Source organism: Xenopus tropicalis, chromosome 2 (genome assembly GCF_000004195.4).
Source record: "Xenopus tropicalis strain Nigerian chromosome 2, UCB_Xtro_10.0, whole genome shotgun sequence".
NCBI classification, from domain to species: Eukaryota; Metazoa; Chordata; class Amphibia; order Anura; family Pipidae; genus Xenopus; species Xenopus tropicalis.
The window spans coordinates 91596892-91616521 of record NC_030678.2 but is presented as its reverse complement, the minus strand read 5'-3'; the positions used below and the strand labels follow the sequence as shown (position 1 = coordinate 91616521).

The 19630-nt window shown below is 39.0% G+C and overlaps 1 protein-coding gene across 3 annotated transcripts in view; it reads right to left on the bottom strand.

The window, feature by feature from the left end:
* The window catches only part of LOC100490302, a 121829-nt gene that overhangs the window by 77196 nt on the left and 25003 nt on the right, over nucleotides 1–19630 (bottom strand). For all 3 annotated transcript variants that reach the window (XR_001169899.3, XM_012957438.3, XM_018091593.2), the window contains exons 9-12: nucleotides 16408–16576; nucleotides 14855–15033; nucleotides 4834–4977; nucleotides 1802–1963 (exon numbers count right to left, since the gene is read on the bottom strand). Coding sequence is in view for 2 of the 3 variants with exons in the window: in XM_012957438.3 (XP_012812892.1) it covers nucleotides 1802–1963; nucleotides 4834–4977; nucleotides 14855–15033; nucleotides 16408–16576 (654 nt within the window). In the remaining variant the exon portion in view is untranslated. The remainder of the gene's footprint in view (nucleotides 1–1801; nucleotides 1964–4833; nucleotides 4978–14854; nucleotides 15034–16407; nucleotides 16577–19630) is intronic.

Genomic DNA, 19630 nt, shown 5'->3' with positions numbered 1-19630 from the left:
TTAAAAAATATTTGCCTCAACTCTGCCTGATTTGCAATGAAGCGCATGTTTGATTGCATCCATTTTAGCGAATCAAATGCAACTGTAGTAGATGCAGTACAAGACAATTGGCTGTTTGCGTCCATGATTAAGCTGGATTTTTGGGACAAAAAAGACTGCACTGTGGGGGGAAAATGGAGATTAAACTTGAAATTGCACTTGGCACACTGCGTCAAGGCAAGTGAATGCACCCTATTATTTCTGGTACACTATCTAAAAACAACTGGCCTAAAAAAATATATATATTTTAAAGTGTATTTTACAGAACAATACAGGGCTAATGTGCATCACAGTTTTTCCTGCCCATTACTAGCTTGTAAATGTATGCTACTGAAGCTATGATCAATACTGTCCAAAACATGTGATGCACACTCAATAGATCAAGCTCATAAATCCATAAGCCATAACATCATTACTATTTCTCTGCTTTATATGTCTCTGCCTTTTGTAAAATGAAAATTTAAATGGGCACAAAAATACAGAAAAATTTATTATTTTTTGGAATTTGCCAAGACTTTGCCCAGTTTTTTTTATTTATTTTAATTCTTAGCCATTTTTCTTGCAAGGTCACAGTTTTTTTTCACCACCAGTTAAAATCTTACTACCAAGAACCTGGTTAGATTTACCTTTTCTTTAAAAAAAAAAAAAAAAAGAGCAAAGCCACAGATTTAAAAAAGACGCAACCAAAGATTTAAAACCTGTGATTGAGATTTTGCAACAATTTGCTCAAATCACAGCACAATAAGATTTGCTCCAAAGTGTAATGTTTTCTATACCTTGGTATTGCCTGGTTGCACATTGGAATGCAATATATAATGCAATTCTGCAATAATGCAATTCTTTGCACTATTGCTCAGAGTAGTACAACCCTGTATACAGAGGGGGCGGGCAGTGGGCACAACAGGGGATTTCTTTGGAATGCCCCTGTCTGGCATGTCATTTACAAAGCTGGGGAACCTCAGGTGACACAAGGTACTAGAAGGCCTGCACTTAAGCCAGCTTCTGGATATGGATAAGGGGCAGGTCGTGTGCAGGACATGGGCTTTCTGTGGAACGCCCATCTAAGAACATCATTTACAAAGCTGGGGATCCTCAGGGGACACAAGACAGAAGGATATAAATATATGTCAGCTCTGTTTTTAAGTTTTTAATTGATTATGTTTTATGTTGAAGGCAGATATGGTTCCAGAAGGGAACATTTTTTGGGTAGCTTCTTAAAACAGTCAAGTCAAATTCCTCTACAGAATTACCTTCTTTAAAAATAACACTCCATAGACTTAGACTAATGCTTAGATGCAGTATATGAACTACTACCTCCTCAGTTCAGTGCAGCCCCTCTGGGAGTGAAGGGCTAAAGGTTAAAACACAAAATTATGGCATTCTACACTGAAACATCTGGCACTGTTTACTAAGGATAGTGAGATGCATTGTCATTTAGGCAGTAACTGGGGTTTTCAGTGTTTACAGCTACTGCATTCATCCCCTGGAACTGTGTCTTCCACTATAACTGAGGAAGTCAAAAAGGCTATTAGTTTCCTTGGCATTACATGGATAACAGAAGTCTATGTGAAACAAAGGAGTAGCACCAAAGTAACTGGACAATATGTTCATGGAGAGACCATATATGGACCAATGACCAACTAAGTTAACTAAGATGAAGTTTCAAATGCATGGTGGTCATCAAAAGTAGACCAGGCAAAAGGAACAGATGCAAAAAAGTACATACAAAAATTAAAGGAATAATGAAATAATGATGTATCACCTGTCTAACTGCTGGATAGTCCTTTGCAGTCATAAATGAATCTTTCAATAGCAAAAGAATGGCTAAGCAGAAATTCTCCATGACTTTGCGATTCCAGTCTTGCATGAATAATTGATCCCAAATCAGCAATACTGCAGGTAAGTCCACAGAATTCACAAAGCCCTAAAGGAAACAAAATGTAATGAATCAAAAAAATTTAAGTACTCATTTACAAAAAAGAGCAAGCCACAAAGTGCTGCTCAGGCAGGGACTGATTAGAATGATGAAAGATCTCAGTAACACACCACATAAACATGCCCTTGCTATATACAGTGGCTTGCAAAAGTATTCGGCCCCCTTGAACTTTTCCACATTTTGTCACATTACAGCCACAAAAATGAATCAATTTTATTGGAATTCCACGTGAAAGACCAATACAAAGTGGTGTACGCAAAGTGGGGTGTGCGTAATTATTCAGCCCCCTGAGTCAATACTTTGTAGAACCTCCTTTTGCTGCAATTACAGCTTCCAGTCTTTTAGGGTATGTCTCTACCAGCTTTGCACATCTAGAGACTGAAATCCTTGCCCATTCTTCTTTGCAAAACAGCTCCAGCTCAGTCAGATTAGATGGACAGTGTTTGTAAACAGCAGTTTTCAGATCTTGCCACAGATTCTCCATTGGATTTAGATCTGGACTGTGACTCGGCCATTCTAACACATGGATATGTTTTGTTTTAAACCATTCCATTGTTGCCCTGGCTTTATGTTTAGGGTCGTTGTCCTGCTGGAAGGTGAACCTCCGCCCCAGTTTCAAGTCTTTTGCAGACTCCAAGAGGTTTTCTTCCAAGATTGCCCTGTATTTGGCTCCATCCATCTTCCCATCAACTCTGACCTGCTTCCCTGTCCCACACATAGCGTTTTGCATTTTGGCCAAAAAGTTCCATTTTGGTCTCATCTGACCAGAGCACCTTCTTCCACATGTTTGCTGTGTCCCCCACATGGCTTGTGGCAAACTGCAAACGGGACTTCTTATGGTTTTCTGTTAACAATGGCTTTCTTCTTGCCACTCTTCCATAAAGGCCAACTTTGTGCAGTGCACGACTAATAGTTCTCCTATGGACAGATTCCCCCACCTGAGCTGTAGATCTCTGCAGCTCGTCCAGAGTCACCATGGGCCTCTTGGCTGCATTTCTGATCAGCGCTCTCCTTGTTCGGCCTGTGAGTTTAGGTGGATGGCCTTGTATTGGTAGGTTTACAGTTGTGCCATACTCCTTCCATTTCTGAATGATCGCTTGAACAGTGCTCCGTGGGATGTTCAAGGCTTTGGAAATCTTTTTGTAGCCTAAGCCTGCTTTAAATTTCTCAATAACTTTATCCCTGACCTGTCTGGTGTGTTCTTTGGACTTCATGGTGTTGTTGCTCCCAATATTAGACAACCTCTGAGGCCGTCACAGAGCAGCTGTATTTGTACTGACATTAGATTACACACAGGTGCACTCTATTTAGTCATTAGCACTCATCAGGCAATGTCTATGGGCAACTGACTGCACTCAGACCAAAGGGGGCTGAATAATTACGCACACCCCACTTTGCAGTTATTTATTTGTAAAAAATGTTTGGAAACATGTATGATTTTTGTTCCACTTCTCACGTGTACACCACTTTGTATTGGTCTTTCACGTGGCATTCCAATAATATTGATTCATGTTTGTGGCTGTAATGTGACAAAATGTGGAAAAGTTCAAGGGGGCCGAATACTTTTGCAAGCCACTGTTAATACAACATACTGAATAAATATAACTGAAAACTTACTATGTTGGGGTTTTTTTTGCCTGTCTTACTTAGTTACATAGTATAGTTACATAGTTACATAGGGTTGAAAAAAGACCAGTGTCCATCAAGTTCAACCCATCCAAGTAAACCCAGCACACCTAACCCACACCTACCAATCTATACACTCACATACATAAACTATAAATACAACCACTAGTACTAACTGTAGATATTAGTATCACAATAGCCTTGGATATTCTGATTGTTCAAGAACTCATCTAGGCCCCTCTTAAAGGCATTAACAGAATCTGCCATTACCACATCTCTAGGAAGGGCATTCCACAACCTCACTGCCCTTACCGTGAAAAACCACCTACGCTGCTTCAAATGGAAGCTCCGTTCCTCTAATCTAAAGGGGTGACCTCTGGTGCGTTGATTGTTTTTATGGGAAAAAAGAACATCCCCCATCTGCCTATAATCCCCTCTAATGTACTTGTACAGAGTAATCATGTCATGACATGATTTGACAAGCAGTTGTTTGTGTTATCTGTTTCACTGAACTTTAGATGATCATTGTATCTATAGATTGCTTACAGGTCCTTTCACCATATCTGTAACCTTTTTGAACTGTAATTATCTTCCGCCTTTTTTTGTCTTTTTCACATTTCAGGGAGCATGACACGTGTACTTTCACCAAAATACATAAAATTTTAAATAAAAGAGAAATTATACTAATGCAGTATAATATGTCTTATTACTGTATATATATTGTATTACTTAGTAACTTGTACTTGAGTTTGCCATGAGCCTTTCCCCACAACCACCTCCCCCTTTCCATTGCACCATCAATTAAAACTCAAAGAAAACCCAAAAGATATTATAACCAGTTAAAGACATGGTTGGCCAGCCTTTTATTAATAAAGCCGTTTTTGTGTCATCACCTTATAAAGTGCCTTATAATACCCTTATATTGATTTAATTTTCATACATCATATCATCACTACCATAAATCCACAAATGAATTTGATTGATTGTATTTCCCAAATTCATATAATACTTGATCAATATATTAGAATTTATACAGTTGCATGAAATTTTATTACACAGTTTCCAGTTTAAAAGTTAACGTTTTACATTTGCTTGAAGAACTACAAGTTATGGATACATCAAAATTACCATAGAAGCTCCAGTAAATATATTAAAAAAAAAACCAAAGTATATTTCTACCCATACATTATTGCATAAGTGGCTTGTCTCTCAGGGGCTCTGTGTGTTCTTACCTCACCCATCCATTTTCTAAGGAAGATAACTGGGCTTGCTAGCAGTTCCTCTGGTAATGATGAAAGATGATCATGTTCCTCAGTTTCTGCATAAAGCTTTAGAGCTTGTTCTCTTTCTCGAGTTATCAGCTCCACCAAAAAATCCTGTGTACAGGAGACACATTTTCATCACATACAGCAGTTGTGGTAACTTCAAATAAGTATAGGGGTGTGAACACAGATTACAACAGTTAAGATCAGACCACTCCCTCCCCGTGAATACATGTGTATACATGTGAGAGTATCAATAGGTTTGCATAGGTATGTGCATTGGAGGACTTATTGTACAGCGCTGCGGAATATGTTGGCGCTTTATAAATAAATGTTAATGTAATGTAATGTAATTTGGAGGCGCTGGACATTTGTCTTTCTTTCAGCCACAATTAATTAGCCACCAACAACTCTGCTGTTTCTTTTGGAGAAATTAGTTGAAGGCACAAAGACTATTTATATTGTACACAAAGCAGAAAATGCTATAATAACTTCTTCAGGTTTACACTTTCAATTTCTTTGCAGCTGGCCCAGCCTCTAGAATACTCCACAGGCCTATCATTTACATACATCTCATATTCCCCCACTCACCCTGCAGAAAGGAGAAGGGCAGGGTCAATATATTTCTTTTTATTTTGCCACAGAGACACAAAAGTTCATTCTTTTCCCATTCATATAAGGGCATCCCTTTACTTCCTGCAATCCCTGCTACTCCCTAAATTGGGTGTCTGGATAGGGGGCATGAGAGGGATACCTATATACTTTCTCCCTCCTACCCTTCAAAATATAGTCTTGCCTAACTTAGGCAGTACTGTATTCATTAGAGCAGTCAAAGGTCTGAAAACAAAGGAGCCATTTGGGACCAGAGGAAGGCACGGTGCATTTATCACCATATGTTCCATTTGCAGTATTTCCCCCCTGGTTCAATAGGATGCCCTAAAGCAAAACAAAATGCCATAAGTTGAGAACAGTATAATTCCTTTGGTATTCAGTTTAAAGGAGAAGGAAAGGTAAAAACTAAGTAAGCTTTATCAAAAAGGTCTATGAAAATACAGTCATAAACACTAACAGTAATGCTGCACTAAGTCCTCTATCATGTAAACATAATGTCCAGTGAATTCCTCTCTCAGAAAGATCCTTAATTCCCATGGCCAGAGTCTGCGCAGTTCTCTTCTTTCTCCCCTCTCCTGCTTCCCCTCCCACAAGAATGCTAAGAACTCCCTCCCCCCTCCCTTAGGAATGTGTGATCTGAGCTATAAGGGCTAGACTGCAGGCAGGAAGTTACGTAAAATATCAGCTGCTGTCTTAAGCAAATGGAGAAAGCTTCTAGGGCTGTCTACTCAGGTATAGTAATGCTTTCTGCAGGATAAATATATTGTTCTAGGTGGCACTAATGTGGCAAATCTATTGGCAGTAAAATGACAAAATGACTTTCCTTCTCCTTTAAAATGTGTTTCTTGGAGAACGGAAATCATAATACCTAGTTGCTTTAGTTTGTTTAGGAAACATTAAAGAGATGATGACACAATACCATTTTAAAGCAGAACTAAATCCTAAAAATAAATATAGCTACAAATGCTATATTTCATATATGTCAAACACAAGGCCCGGGGGCCAAATCCGGCCCCCCTGGCTGTTTTATGTGGCCCTTGGTGAGTGTGTCTGACCATCCAGCCTGATCAATTTCCATTTTCCTCACATAGTAACTAAGACTAAGGGGTATATTTATCATGCTGTGTAAAAAGTGGAGTGAAGCATTACCAGTAATGTTGCCCAAGGCATCCAATCAGTAATCAGATTTCAACAGTAGCAAAGCATCTATTGGCTGCTATGAGCAAGATCACCGGTAATGTCTTACGCCACTTTTTACACATCGTGATAAATATACCCCTTAGTATCTTACGAAGTATATTAATAAAAAATTTGGCCCGCAACTTAGCCTGTGTTTTAGATTTCGGCCCCCTTATGTGATTGAGTTTGACACCCCTGCTATATTTTATATACTGAACTTATTGCACCAGACTAAAGGTTCAGCATCTTTATAGTAGTAATGATCCATGCCTTCAAAATTCTCTGAGTACTTTGGGTAGCTGTTGAGAAGCTAAGGTTAGAGGTTGTCCCAAATACAGAAACAGAAAATGAGGTTCATTGATGTCATTGATGCTGATGCTACAAAGCTGATGATTACATTCCGAAGCACATTGCACTGGTTTCTGATCTGCCATGTAATTAATTACTAATCCCAGCCTAAATTCTATATATACAGTCATAGGAAAAAGTTTGGAACCCCTCTTAATTCTTTGGAGTTTTGTTTATCATTGGCTGAGCTTTCAAAGTAGCAACTTCCTTTTAATATATCATGCCTTAGGACTCCCACGACCACGACAAATCTCCCAGTTCGCGGGCGACTAATCTCCCCGAGTTGCCATCCCCCCGGCGAAAATGTAAGTCGCCGGTGGGATGGCACACGCGGCGGCGCAATTTTGGCAAATCGCCGAAAATGCCTCGCGAGGCAACGTCAGTGATTTGCCAAAATCGCCTGCGCAGCGTGTGCCATGACTTACATTTTCGCCGGTGGGATGGCAATCTGGGGAGATTAGTCGCCCGCGAACAGGGAGTTTTGTCACGGGCGACTAATCTCCCCGTGTGCCAGAGCCCTTATGGAAACAGTAATATATTATCAGTGAGATAAACTTTATTGGATTAACAGAAAATATGCAATATGCATCATAACAAAATTAGACAGGTGCAGGATATAGGTATTCAGCTGCACAGCCTACTGCTCATACTCGATGCATCAATCCTCAGAGGCACACTGTGCATCCTTCCAACATGTTTATAAGCACAGAGGAGAGCACCTTCATGCAGATTATCTGCTAAAAATTTCAAGCCACTGCACACAACATGTTTCGGGCTGTATAACGCCCTTTATTAGGTTCAAAATTAGGTGCATAAATATGGATACCCCAAGAGAGATATTACATCAACATTCTTTTTGCAAATGTAACAGCCTCTAGAGGCCTCCTATAGCCTTTGATGAGTGTCTGGGTTCTGAATGGTGGTATTTTTAACCATTCATCCATACAAAATCTCTCCAGTTCAGTTAAATTTGATGGCTGCTAAGCCTGGACAGCCTGCTTCAAATGATCCCATAGATTTTCGATGATATTCAAATCAGGGGACTGTGACGGCCATTTGAGAATACTGTACTTCTCCCTCTGCATAAATGCCTTTGTAGATTTCGAACTGTGTTTAGGGTCATTGTCTTGTTGGAAAATCCACCCCCTGCGTAACTTCAACTTTGTGAATGATGCTTGAACATTATCCTGAATATTTTGTTGATACTGTGTTGAATCCATCTGGTTCTCGACTTTAACAAGGGTCCCAGTCCCTGAACTAGCCACACAGCCCCACAGCATGATTAAATCTCAACCAAATTTGACAGTAGGTAGCAGGTGTTTTTCTTGGAATGCGGTGTTCTTCTTCCGCCATGCAAAGCACTTTTTGTTATGACCAAATAACTCAATTTTTGTCTAATCAATCCAAAGCACTTTCTTCCAAAATGACTGTGGCTTGTCTAAATGAGCTTTTGCATACAACAAACGACTGTTTGTGGCGTGAGTGCAGAAATGGCTTCTTTCTCATCACCCTGACATACAGATGTTCTTTGTGCAAATTGCGCTGAATTGTAGAATGATGTACAGCAAGATGCAGCAAGATGTTCTAGCAGGTCTTAGGAGGTGATCTAGGTTGTCTGTAACAACCTAGACAATCCTCTAAACATATGCTGCTCCTGTATTTTTCTTGGCCTGCCAGTCCTGGGTTTTACAGCAACTGTGCCTGTGGCCTTCCATTTCCTGATTACATTCCTTACAGATGAAACTGACAGATTAAACCTCTAAACCATTATAAAGAATAATCTTCAGATCTTTTGAGAGTTGCTTTGAGGATCTCATGCTTTCACTCTTCAGAGGAGAGTCAAACAGAAGCACTTGCAATTGGCCACCTTCAATACCTTTTCTCATGATTGGACACACCTGAGCAGTTACATGCATTCAATTAGCAAAATTACAAGGGTACCCACATTTTTGCATAGCCGGTTTTTCACATTTTATTTAATTTCATACAACTAAATACTGCTTCACTAAAAATCTTTGTTCAGAAAACACCCCAGTACTCAGATGTTCCTGGGAAATGAAAGACATACCCCTGTTATCTTTTTTGTTGAAAGTGGAGAGAATTATTATGCAGGCTGAGAGGGGTTCCCAAACTGTTTCATATGACTGCATGGTATATTGTGAGCCAGTGCCTAAGCTCAGGTAACTGGCAGCAGCACAGAGCATGTACAGTGAATCAACTGAAAAGTCAATGGGGAGCATCTTGGAGGCACAGATCTTCCCTGCTAAAGTGTTGTGGTTGCTTTGGGTTGGCACAGAAGCCCAAAACATAATGTGTCATATTTCTGTCCTACTTCTTTGGTTAAGCTTAACACAAACACATTACTATCCCTTTCTAATGCAGGTTGTTCCCTGCTTTATACCATGAGGCTGCATCACTGTATACATTTGTCCTCCAGCCTATCAGAACTTTGCCCTGCCCCCCAAGCATAATGTCTCCCACAAAGCTGTTCTCCTTTAAAGGGCATGTAAACCCCACACACAAAAATGTAATCAGTGAACAGTCACTTTGAAATCTTTCAATACCTGTCACTCTGGTTGTCCAGAGGTTAATAGTAAGGCTGCAGCATCCCCTTAATCACTTAGATTTGCTTCTCCTCGTGTAACCCACTCGGCCCCCTCCCTCAGGAATTTGCTTTGGCTGTTGGCTTGTGGGCATGCTCAGTTGTTCTAAGCTCAGATTATTAAAGAAGCCCCCCAGTCTAGCAGCCAGTAAAGAGATGGCATTGCCATTTTTTTTCTCCCAACCAACTCTCCTGAGCTCAGCTGAAACAAAGCAGAACAGGTCTGTGCAGCGCCGGATTTCAAATCCGGGCACCCCTAGGCCGCCCACTATTCGCTCCCTGCCCATCCCACGCATGCGCGAAAAAAACACCTCACCCCCTGCTGCGCCGACGCAAGCGCGCATGCACGGGCGTTTAAACTCCCATACGGAGCAGTGGGGAGAAGTCCCCATTGCTCCGTATGGGAGCAAAATGTCAAAATTTTGTTGCGGCAGGGCAGCATGCCGCCCCTAAATTTCTGCCACCCTAGGCACGGGCCTTTGTGGCCTCGCCACAAATCCAGGCCTGGGTCTTTGTGTGTTTATGCTGTTTGTAGATTTAAATGTAACCAATTATGTATCAGAGGAAAAATGGCCACCAGGTGAAAGCTGCTATTTGCTTTAGGAAAACGTGATGGTGCTGGCAAACAGAGGGGATATATGCAGTACAAATAATGCCATTTGGGTGGGGGAGACATGCCCAACTGATATACATTGTAGGCAAATGTAGGCTTTACATGTCCTTTAAGCTGTGTCAGAGATCAACATAGGTAAGAGGTGGACAAGAAGAAGGCTGAAAGGCACTTACATAATATAGGGGTTTACATTAGCATAGTAAAACTTGGAATAACTTCTCTTTTTCTTCTGCCTCCTTCTACCTTTCAAATGTGTGTCAGTGACCCAGCAGCCAAAACACTATGAGATGATTGTAATAAAAATTGCAAGCGCTGTGTAAAATGTTTGGTGCTGCTCGCAGTATAATACTTTTTACTTAACATTTATTACATTGCTAATGTTTAACACTTGCTTGAAGATGCTTAAATGTTTTACTACATACACTGTGCACCGAGCAAACTAAAAAAAATTGCTGTCCCAAGACATGTGAAGGGTTTGCAAAAAGTATTTTTCTGTCGTGTAAACATTGTTGAAAAGCGAAAATTTTATCCCGTTTCGACTATTTTTTCTATGTGGGTGCAATTTTAATTTATCTTTCTCATGTTCATCCTCTAATCTTTGATTCAAACCTTTGTCTTGTTGCTAGGATAATGTCAATTAGCAAGGCTGGATTCATCCAACTTTTTAGCAGCTCTTAAAAACAATTTGTACTCACATAGTGTAAAATACAGAAACACATATATAAACACAAAGAGTCAACTGAAAAAAAAAAGATTGAGGCTATAAGTGTCCGATCAGTAGGTACAAAAATAAACTGAATATCCTATACAAAATAGTTACACAATCTATTTATAAAGGAAAACAAAAAAAAGCTATATGAGCTCTTGATCAATATATTAAAGGAGAAGGAGAGGTAAAAACTAAGCAAGCTTTATCAGAAAGGTCCATGTAAAAAGCATAGATCAGTCATAAGCACTCACAGAGAGTCCTCTATCAAAAGAAAGCTTTCTTTTCTCCTTTTTTGTAAACATGTTTTTTGGTATCGGACTTCTTCTCTCAGAAAAATCCTTAATTACTGGGGGGTGGAGTCTGCACAGCTCTCTCTTTTCTCCCTTCTCCTGCTCCCGCTCCCATAAGAATTCAGAAGAATTCACTCTCCCCTCCCATCAGAATGTGTGATCTATGCTACCAGCCTCTATAGCTGCAGTAGGAAGCTATTGGAGACCAAGCTAATATGGCAGCTGCTCTTTACTCAGGTATGGTAAAGCTTTCTGCAGAATAAATATTGAATTCTAGGTGGCACTAATGTGGTGAATCTATTGGTAGTAAAATGCCAAAATTACTTTCCTTCTCCTTTAAACCATATTTCTTTCTAATTCTGCAGAATTACATCTCACAGGTCGCACAATTCTAGGGATTGTGCGACCTGTGAGATGTAATATGGTTTAAAGGAGAAGGAAAGTCAAGATTGTGCAACCTGTATATTATGTACATTATATATATACTGTATATATATATATATATATATATATATACAGAAACAAGGATAGCACTCAGAGAATTTAAAGAATTGGCAATAATAAACGTTTTTTTTTCTTTTCTTTCTTTTGTGATTGTGCCTGTGTATTATTTTGTACTAGCACTCAGGTTTTGTTTCTGTATTTAAGAAAAATACTTAAACCAATTTTCTGGTATTGCTACATTGAGAGGTGAATGCCTTTATAAGAAAATACGATAAGAGGCAAATGATGCTTTCACTACTACAATCCACTAATATTGTACAGTTACCATCTGCTTTGCTCAAACAGAAGTATATTTTTAACACACTGAAAGAATCCTGATTCAGCTGTTGTAATTACTATACTGATAACATATGCCAGTACTCAGCAGAGGGATAACTGTTCACAATTAATTACCCAGAAAAGACTATGCGATTTGTAGGAAATTTTGTCCAAAGCAGCTTTCAAGCACTTTCCAATGTGACACAGACAAGATCGTTTGCTTAACAGAGCATCATATTCCTCTCAGCATAAAAACACAACAAAAGCTGTGTGAGGGTAAAAACTCTCTTGGTGGTCATAGAAAATCTATGCTCTGAAACACCTCATACTCGTGAGACCTGATTTCTTTTGCAGAAGCACACTAAACCAGGAATGCAAAGGCATGCACCTGCAGTGCTGAAAATATTCATGGTTCACATAAAAATATATATCTCTTTTAAAGGACCGTCTGTTATTAATGTAGTATAGGTACTTTAAATCCTGGGTGTCATTCCTGTAGTCATCCAGCTGCAGTGCTGGGACGATGTAAATTATAGTTCACCGCAGCCAGAGTCTTACTACATCCTACTACATGTTACAGTGAGATTGCCTTTAGTACATTGAAGATGGCAATTAGGGAACTTATGTTTAACAATCTGTAAATCTGATGGTGAGGACAGTAATGTCTGCAAAAAAAACTTGTTATCTGTTTCTTTATTGGGGGCAGCATGACGATTAAAAGAGACATATCCTATAAAAATGATGAATGTACCAGTGAATTATACTCCTCTAGATATAAAAGGGTTGTTCTTAAAAAAGTTGTGCTTTGGACTTTGGTGATGCAAACTGTCTTTTTTTTCTAAGTTGCATACTTTCTGGAAGTAGCATAAGCAGATAAAAGATTAGGAGGCCCCAGACTCAAGCAATCTATGTGTGTCCTTGCATGGGTATGTGATTATCAGGAAACCTGTTATCCAGAAAGGAATTACAGGAAATCCATTTGCAATACATTTTATTTAAATATAAACATTACCTTGTACTTGATCCTAATTAAGCTGCATGAATTCATATTGGTGGCAAGCAATCCTATTGGGTTTATTTCATGTTTAAATTATTTTTAGGAGACTTAAGGTATGGAGGTCCAAATTATGGAAAGATCCCTCATCAAAAAAAACCCAGGTCCCAAGAACTCTGAATATTAGATCCTATGTTTATACTAAATATGGGTGGGTTTCTATTCACTTTCTGCAATTGTTATCCTTTTTCTTGCAATGCAGCACCAAGTCATAATAGACTTCAAATCTTCAGATGTCTTCATAAGTTGAATTTCCTGCAATTTGAAATTAAAGGGGTAGATCACCTTTAAAGGACATGGAAACCCTACATTTTCCTACCATGTACACAATTTGGGTACAATCCCCCCACCAATTCTTTGCATAAATCTCCTGGGCTCGCCAGCACTATTGCATTTTCCTAAGAGTAAATACACACAGAGCAACTAGTAGCAACAACTTGTCGTGGCTACTAAAATAGAAAATTCTGATCATTTACTGATAATTGTCTATGCGTCTGTTTTAGCAGAGGAAATTCTCAGTATTGTCTATGGCAGGGTATTTTCTGGAGTTTAGTAACGGTGAAAAAGTAGATGCTACTAGTAGCTCAGTGTGTCTTCACCCTAAAACAAAAAGCAGCTTTTACCCAGGCTGCCATTTTCCCTCTCACACATCTTCAGTGACATTCACATCTGCAAACAGTACATGTGCACTGTAAATTTCAAGCAATTTAAAATGTAGCCTCACACAGGCAGAACTTACTTTGATAAAAAGTCCTGCTTGGATTGAGCCCGCTAACAGTTCAACTGAGCTCAGGACAGGAGGTCAGGTGAAAAGAAATGTTTCTTTAGCAGGGTGCGCAGCAAGAGCAGACTTTCAATGATAACCAGCAGTGCCATCTCTTTACTGGCTGCTAGACTGGAGGGTGTGTTTGGGAACCTGAGTTGAGGACAAAGGAGCATGTTCATTAAGCTAAGAGCCAAGTCAATTCCTTAGGGAGGGGATCGAGTGGATTAGAGGAGGAAAAGGAATCTAAAGTGATTAAGGGGATGCTGCAGCCATACTATTAACCTTTGAACAACAGGAATGGCAAATATTTAAAGATTTCAAAGAGGCTGTTCACTGATTACATTTTTTGTGGGGGGTTTACATGTCCTTTAAGTCAACTTTTATTATGTTGTAAATTCTAAGAAACTTTTTAATTGGTTTTCATTTTTTTTTAGTGTTTCAACTATCTTCCTTCTACTGACTCCAGTTCGATTTCCTGAAAACCCTCAAGTTTTGTCAATCAAAGCAACAACATACAGCACCATACTGTCATAATCTTTTAATACTGCCCATGATAATCTTATACTTATGAAGCTCAATATATAGTAGACAGGTAGCAAGCCAAATTTGTGTGGACAATCTATAGATTTTGTTTGATTGGAATGCAATACAAGTGCATGTTGAATTTGAACTATTATCACTTAAGGATTTTAGTGAGATGTAATTTTCGGTTAGGTTAGGTGTAAATGAAACTTACCTGCGGCATGTCGGGGGAGGGAGAACTGAGGATCAGTGGAGTGCCCTGCGGGGATCTGGTCTGGGCCACTGGGGTTGACTGGGTTTTTTCCCGGTGACCCAGTGTCCCAGTCCAACCCTGCTGACATCTGGGCACACTAGGAGTTTTCCTGGTGGGCCAGTCTGACACTGGCCCACCAGTGGTAAAAGTACAGGAACCAATAAGGATTATTTCCAGCTGTTCCAGTTTTTATGCATATAATTTATAAAGGTAATTTAGAACAGCAAATTCATAAACTCATATACATCTTGTCAAGAACAATATCTAATGGTAGATCATACTTTTGGGTTGAAAGTTACATTTCTTCGGAAACTGTCCTGAAGGTGAGTGAACAGCTCCTTATCCTCTTTTTTAAGAACACTTATGACTCGTTCAGCCATTGCGAAAATCTCCAGCCATGAGGGGAATATGTTTTTAATCAGGAGATGCAAGTACATAAATAATTCATATGGATGCTCCGCTGAGAGAAAAAGAAGGAAAATAATAAGGCAGCTACACATGTTAAAAATGAAACATAACAGTAATATTGAATAGTTTTTATATAAAATAATATTTATGCTTAAAAATATAAATATCATACAGAGCAATAACTGAGGAAATAAAATTACATTTACATGGGGTTTTAAAAAAGATTTTAATGGCAGCATGGACATGGTTGTGTTTCCTTTGTGTCACCTCAGCACTGCTGCATGTTTTTAGACTGACAGCGCTATGCTGATTTGCATTCATTTGATATACATCCCAGAGCATGAAAAGTATTATCCAGTAATTGTAGGTTTGTTAGGGCTTGTTATTCTTGTGTCTCTCTCAGGAAACAAGAAGAATCTTAGAGGCTAAACATGAGGTATAGCAGAAATAGCTGTGCTAGAGACATTTGCATTTACACATAGTGATGCAGGCAGAATTTAAAAAAATGCTATACTAGATGTGGATTTGTCATGAATAAGAAATTCTGCAATATTCACGGTATGTGAAAACCGTACAGGGCCTAGGCTATGTTAGAGCTATAATGTCATTTTCCAGATCTTAATAGGAACATGTGTGTATGGCTTCAAAACCTATTCAGAGACAAATTCATGTTCTTGCCACACCACAATCCCCTACCTTTTTTCCGATTAGTCACAGGATTGACATAGGGCTTGGGGGCAGAGGGGACAGATCTAAACTGACATAACCTCCTACTATTTCTATTGACTTCCTGCTAAATCCTTTAAATGTACTGTTACTTTAAATTAGTTGTATGGCAGTGGTGTTACAAGGCAATGGCAACTCGTCTTTACTTTTTGTCTTTTGAATTAACTTTCTTTTCTGCCATTCTCCAGTATGGAGTTGTAACTGCTAAATGTTTCTTGCTCTAGAAACTAGACAGTGGTTTGTAAGCCAGAAAAGGCAGGGAATAAACAGATATATAACAAAAAGGAAACCTGTAGCATTTTAACCTACAGATTTTAATTAATAAAACTAAGAATTAACTAAAAGGGTGCTTAGAGCAGGCCAAGCTATTATGTACTGAGAGTTAACTGAACGGTACTCTTCCCCTTTGTTGTCTTACATTTACTCTTAAGTTTGCCTTGTAAAATAGTACTAGGGACAGTTTATGTGAGTATCAGAAATGTTGAATAAAGCACATTAACACTTTTTATTGTGTGCACAGTTTGTTTTTGAAAACTTATTATTATATATATATGGGGATTTTTTTGGTTTGTTTTTTTAAATGTTTGTCAATATTCATTGATATAGGGACATTTTGCTTAATAAGGCTTAGATTGAAAAACAAGAAATATGCACAGAATACACAGTGATTGCCAAGCCCTCCCACACATTACCATCTTACCTGTAGTTGAGGTTTGCTTGAATGCAATTTGTAATGGAAATAGCCAGTGAATGTGGTAAGGCTCATATGTGCTATTATAAACATACAGCACATTTAATGACTTGCTAGATTCTAAAATCATTTGTTCATCCTTTGAAAATTGATGCATGCTGGTAGTGTTTTCATATTTCTGTCAAATAGATAAAAAATACAAATGAGCATCCCAAATCAATCATTGGGTCATATATAATATAATATAAAATTAATAACAATGCAAACATTCAAAAGCATCTATAGAAGTAGATTTATCAAAAGGTGGAATACTTTTTTCACTAATAATTTCCCATTTTTCCTGCAAAGTCAAAAGGACTTATATACAAAGCATCTTATAACTTTTCCATTGTTTTTGTCTGCCATATGTTTCCCTTATCATATGAAAACCATTCTATGAAACTGGCAAAAAAAAAGTCTGCTTCAAATCAATTGAAAACTTTTTCACACCGTGGGAATTTAGAAATTCCTACTGAAAAACTCTTCAAATTCATAAAATAGTAAAAAGAAAATTTTTTCAGGTATGAGAAAATTCTTGAAAAGAATTATTAATAAGGGAAAATTACTTAAATCAACTTTGATAAGAATGTTTTTGTGATTTATATCATGGTGAAACTTGCTATTTCATTTTTTTATTGCATTTTCAAATGCTTGGCCGACCATTAATAAAACAAGAAAATCCCCCCAAAAAAAAAAATCAGAAAATTTAATGTACCCTACAAGCAGATGCTTTACTTAAAGAATGTGCTTAGCTCAAATACTGTAAGTATACTATAAGAAACCAACCAAAACATTACTGAATATTTCCTAAAAGTATAAAAGAAAGTATACATTTGAGGTGTGTGAAGTGATGGGGGGGATTCCTTGTGCATAGTTAATAATCCCTCTCAGTCAGCTAATTAAGAGGCAGCTGAGAGAGGAGCTGTTTGCAGAGGTAAAAAGGTGTGTGCTCTCACACCTGGGGGCTGCTCAGTGTGAAGGAGTCACTCAGAGTGAGGGGTCACTCACAAAGATGTCCACTCTCAGCGCAGGGAAACAGAGCAGGAAGGCTGCCTGCCTGTGCAAGGAACTCCCAGAGGGGCTGGGGGTGTTGCCTGCCGCTGCAAGGAGCAGAGGGAGTCATGACCAGGTGTTTGAGAGCTGAGAAGAGTCAGCAAGGCTTAAGGTGAAGCCTGAGTGTTTGAGAGTCACCATGGACGTGTGACTTTATGTTAGGAGGAGTTTTCCCCAAATAAACCTGTATTTTTGCCTGAAGAAGTGGTGTCCCTGTCTCTATGCTCCCCATCCTCTGCTTACTTGCCTACCATAGCTAATTTCCCCCAAAAACTACGCGTACAGGCAGTCAGCATGTCACAATATGTAGTGACATTAGTGTTTAATATAATGATGTTCCTTAATGCCTTATGTCATTTCCCTGCCTCATTACCTTGAGGGCTGTAATTCTACATTCTACCCTAAGTCAAAGTTGAGAGTTTTAGATATTCTACTCTTTTTGCTTCAAGGCAAATGTTAACCAAAATCTGTATTTGCATTTGACAACACATAACATCCTTACTGTCACGCACGGTATCCCAAACTCAGAACAACAGCCAAGGTCCCGGTCTGAGCTCACTCTTCTGCCTATAACAGCCACCTTTCACTTCGGGAGGAGCCCTCCGCTACTCGGGTGCTGCCAGGACTTATTGTGAGAGGACCAGGGCAAATGTTCTGAGCAGGCAAGGGAACCTAGCGTTATGCAGAATTTGGGATTTTAAGAGACGAAGTGATCAGGCCGAAATCAAACCAAACGGGCAGCGAAGTACAAGTCAGATTCCGGAATCATAGTCAAAAACAGGCAGAGGGTCAATACAGGCGGCAATAAGCAAAGTCAGGGTCAGGCAAGGGTCAAAACACGAATCAGAGTCAAACAGCAGCAAAACAAGAACCAGGAGGCGAAACCGAAGTTGGGCACTGAAAATACCTAGAGGGCCCTTTTAATATTTGAATTTGGCGCCAGCGCAATGATGTCATGCGCGCGCCGGACTTTAAAAGGATGCGCGCGAACCTTCGCGCGCCAGAGGAGCAGAGGACGCTCATCGGCGTGCATGGAGAGGCGGGCGTCCCCGCCGCTTAGGTAACCTTACACTTACTTAGTTTCATTTTTTCTGTACATTTAAGTGGGAGCTGCCAAACATCTTGCAAAAAGCAGCCCTTATTACACTAAGGGGGAGATTTACTAAAGAACGAAATGCTTCAAATGCGTCCGAATGCGTTTTTTTCGTAATGATCAGTATTTTTTCAACTATTTCGTTGCCAGAGCAACTTTTGCGTATATATTTATCGTGACTTTTTCGCCGCCGTCGCGAAAAAATCGGATTGTTGTGCCGAGTACGAAAGTTTCGGATTCATTCAAGCTTCAGTATCGTGACTTTACTTGGGCCAGGTTGGAGCTGCAGAGTGCCATTTATTCCTCTGTGAGGCTTCCAAAATCATGCAAAGTCGGAAAGGTTTTTCCGACGTTTACGATCGTTCAATACGATAAAGTCGTGACGGCGACGAAATAGTCGCGCAAAATACGATAAAGTTTTGAAATTTTCATTTCCAATCCGAATTTTTGCTATTCGGGATTCGAATCTGCCCCTATGGGTGATAAAGGACACATTCACCATAAGTTTTAGGACACATTATTGGTGTTATTTAACAGTGCAATGCTAGTTTTTCTTTTCTTGCTTGTATTTTCTTTTTAGCCATTGACACTGATAATCTGGATGTATTGACTACAGTTGATATCAATCTATCATTATTAGTTATTTTGGCTTTATAAGACAACAGAAAGTCAAAAAAGCATTTAAAGGAAAACTATACCCCCAAACAATGTAGGTCTGTATAAAAATATATTGCATAAACGAGTTCATATGTAAAACCATGCTTCATCTAAATAAACGGTTTTTCATAAAAAGATACTATTTTAGTTGGGCTATTGGGTACTCCTAAATAGAGAATTTTAAGAATTAAGGGCCATCATCTAGTATAATTTAGTATCAATATTATAGTATTATACATATTAGCCATTGCCCAGACCTAGCTATGCAATTTTTTTTATTGGGTACTCCTAAATAGAGAATTTTAAGAATTAAGGGCCATCATCTAGTATAATTTAGTATCAATATTATAGTATTATACATATTAGCCATTGCCCAGACCTAGCTATGCA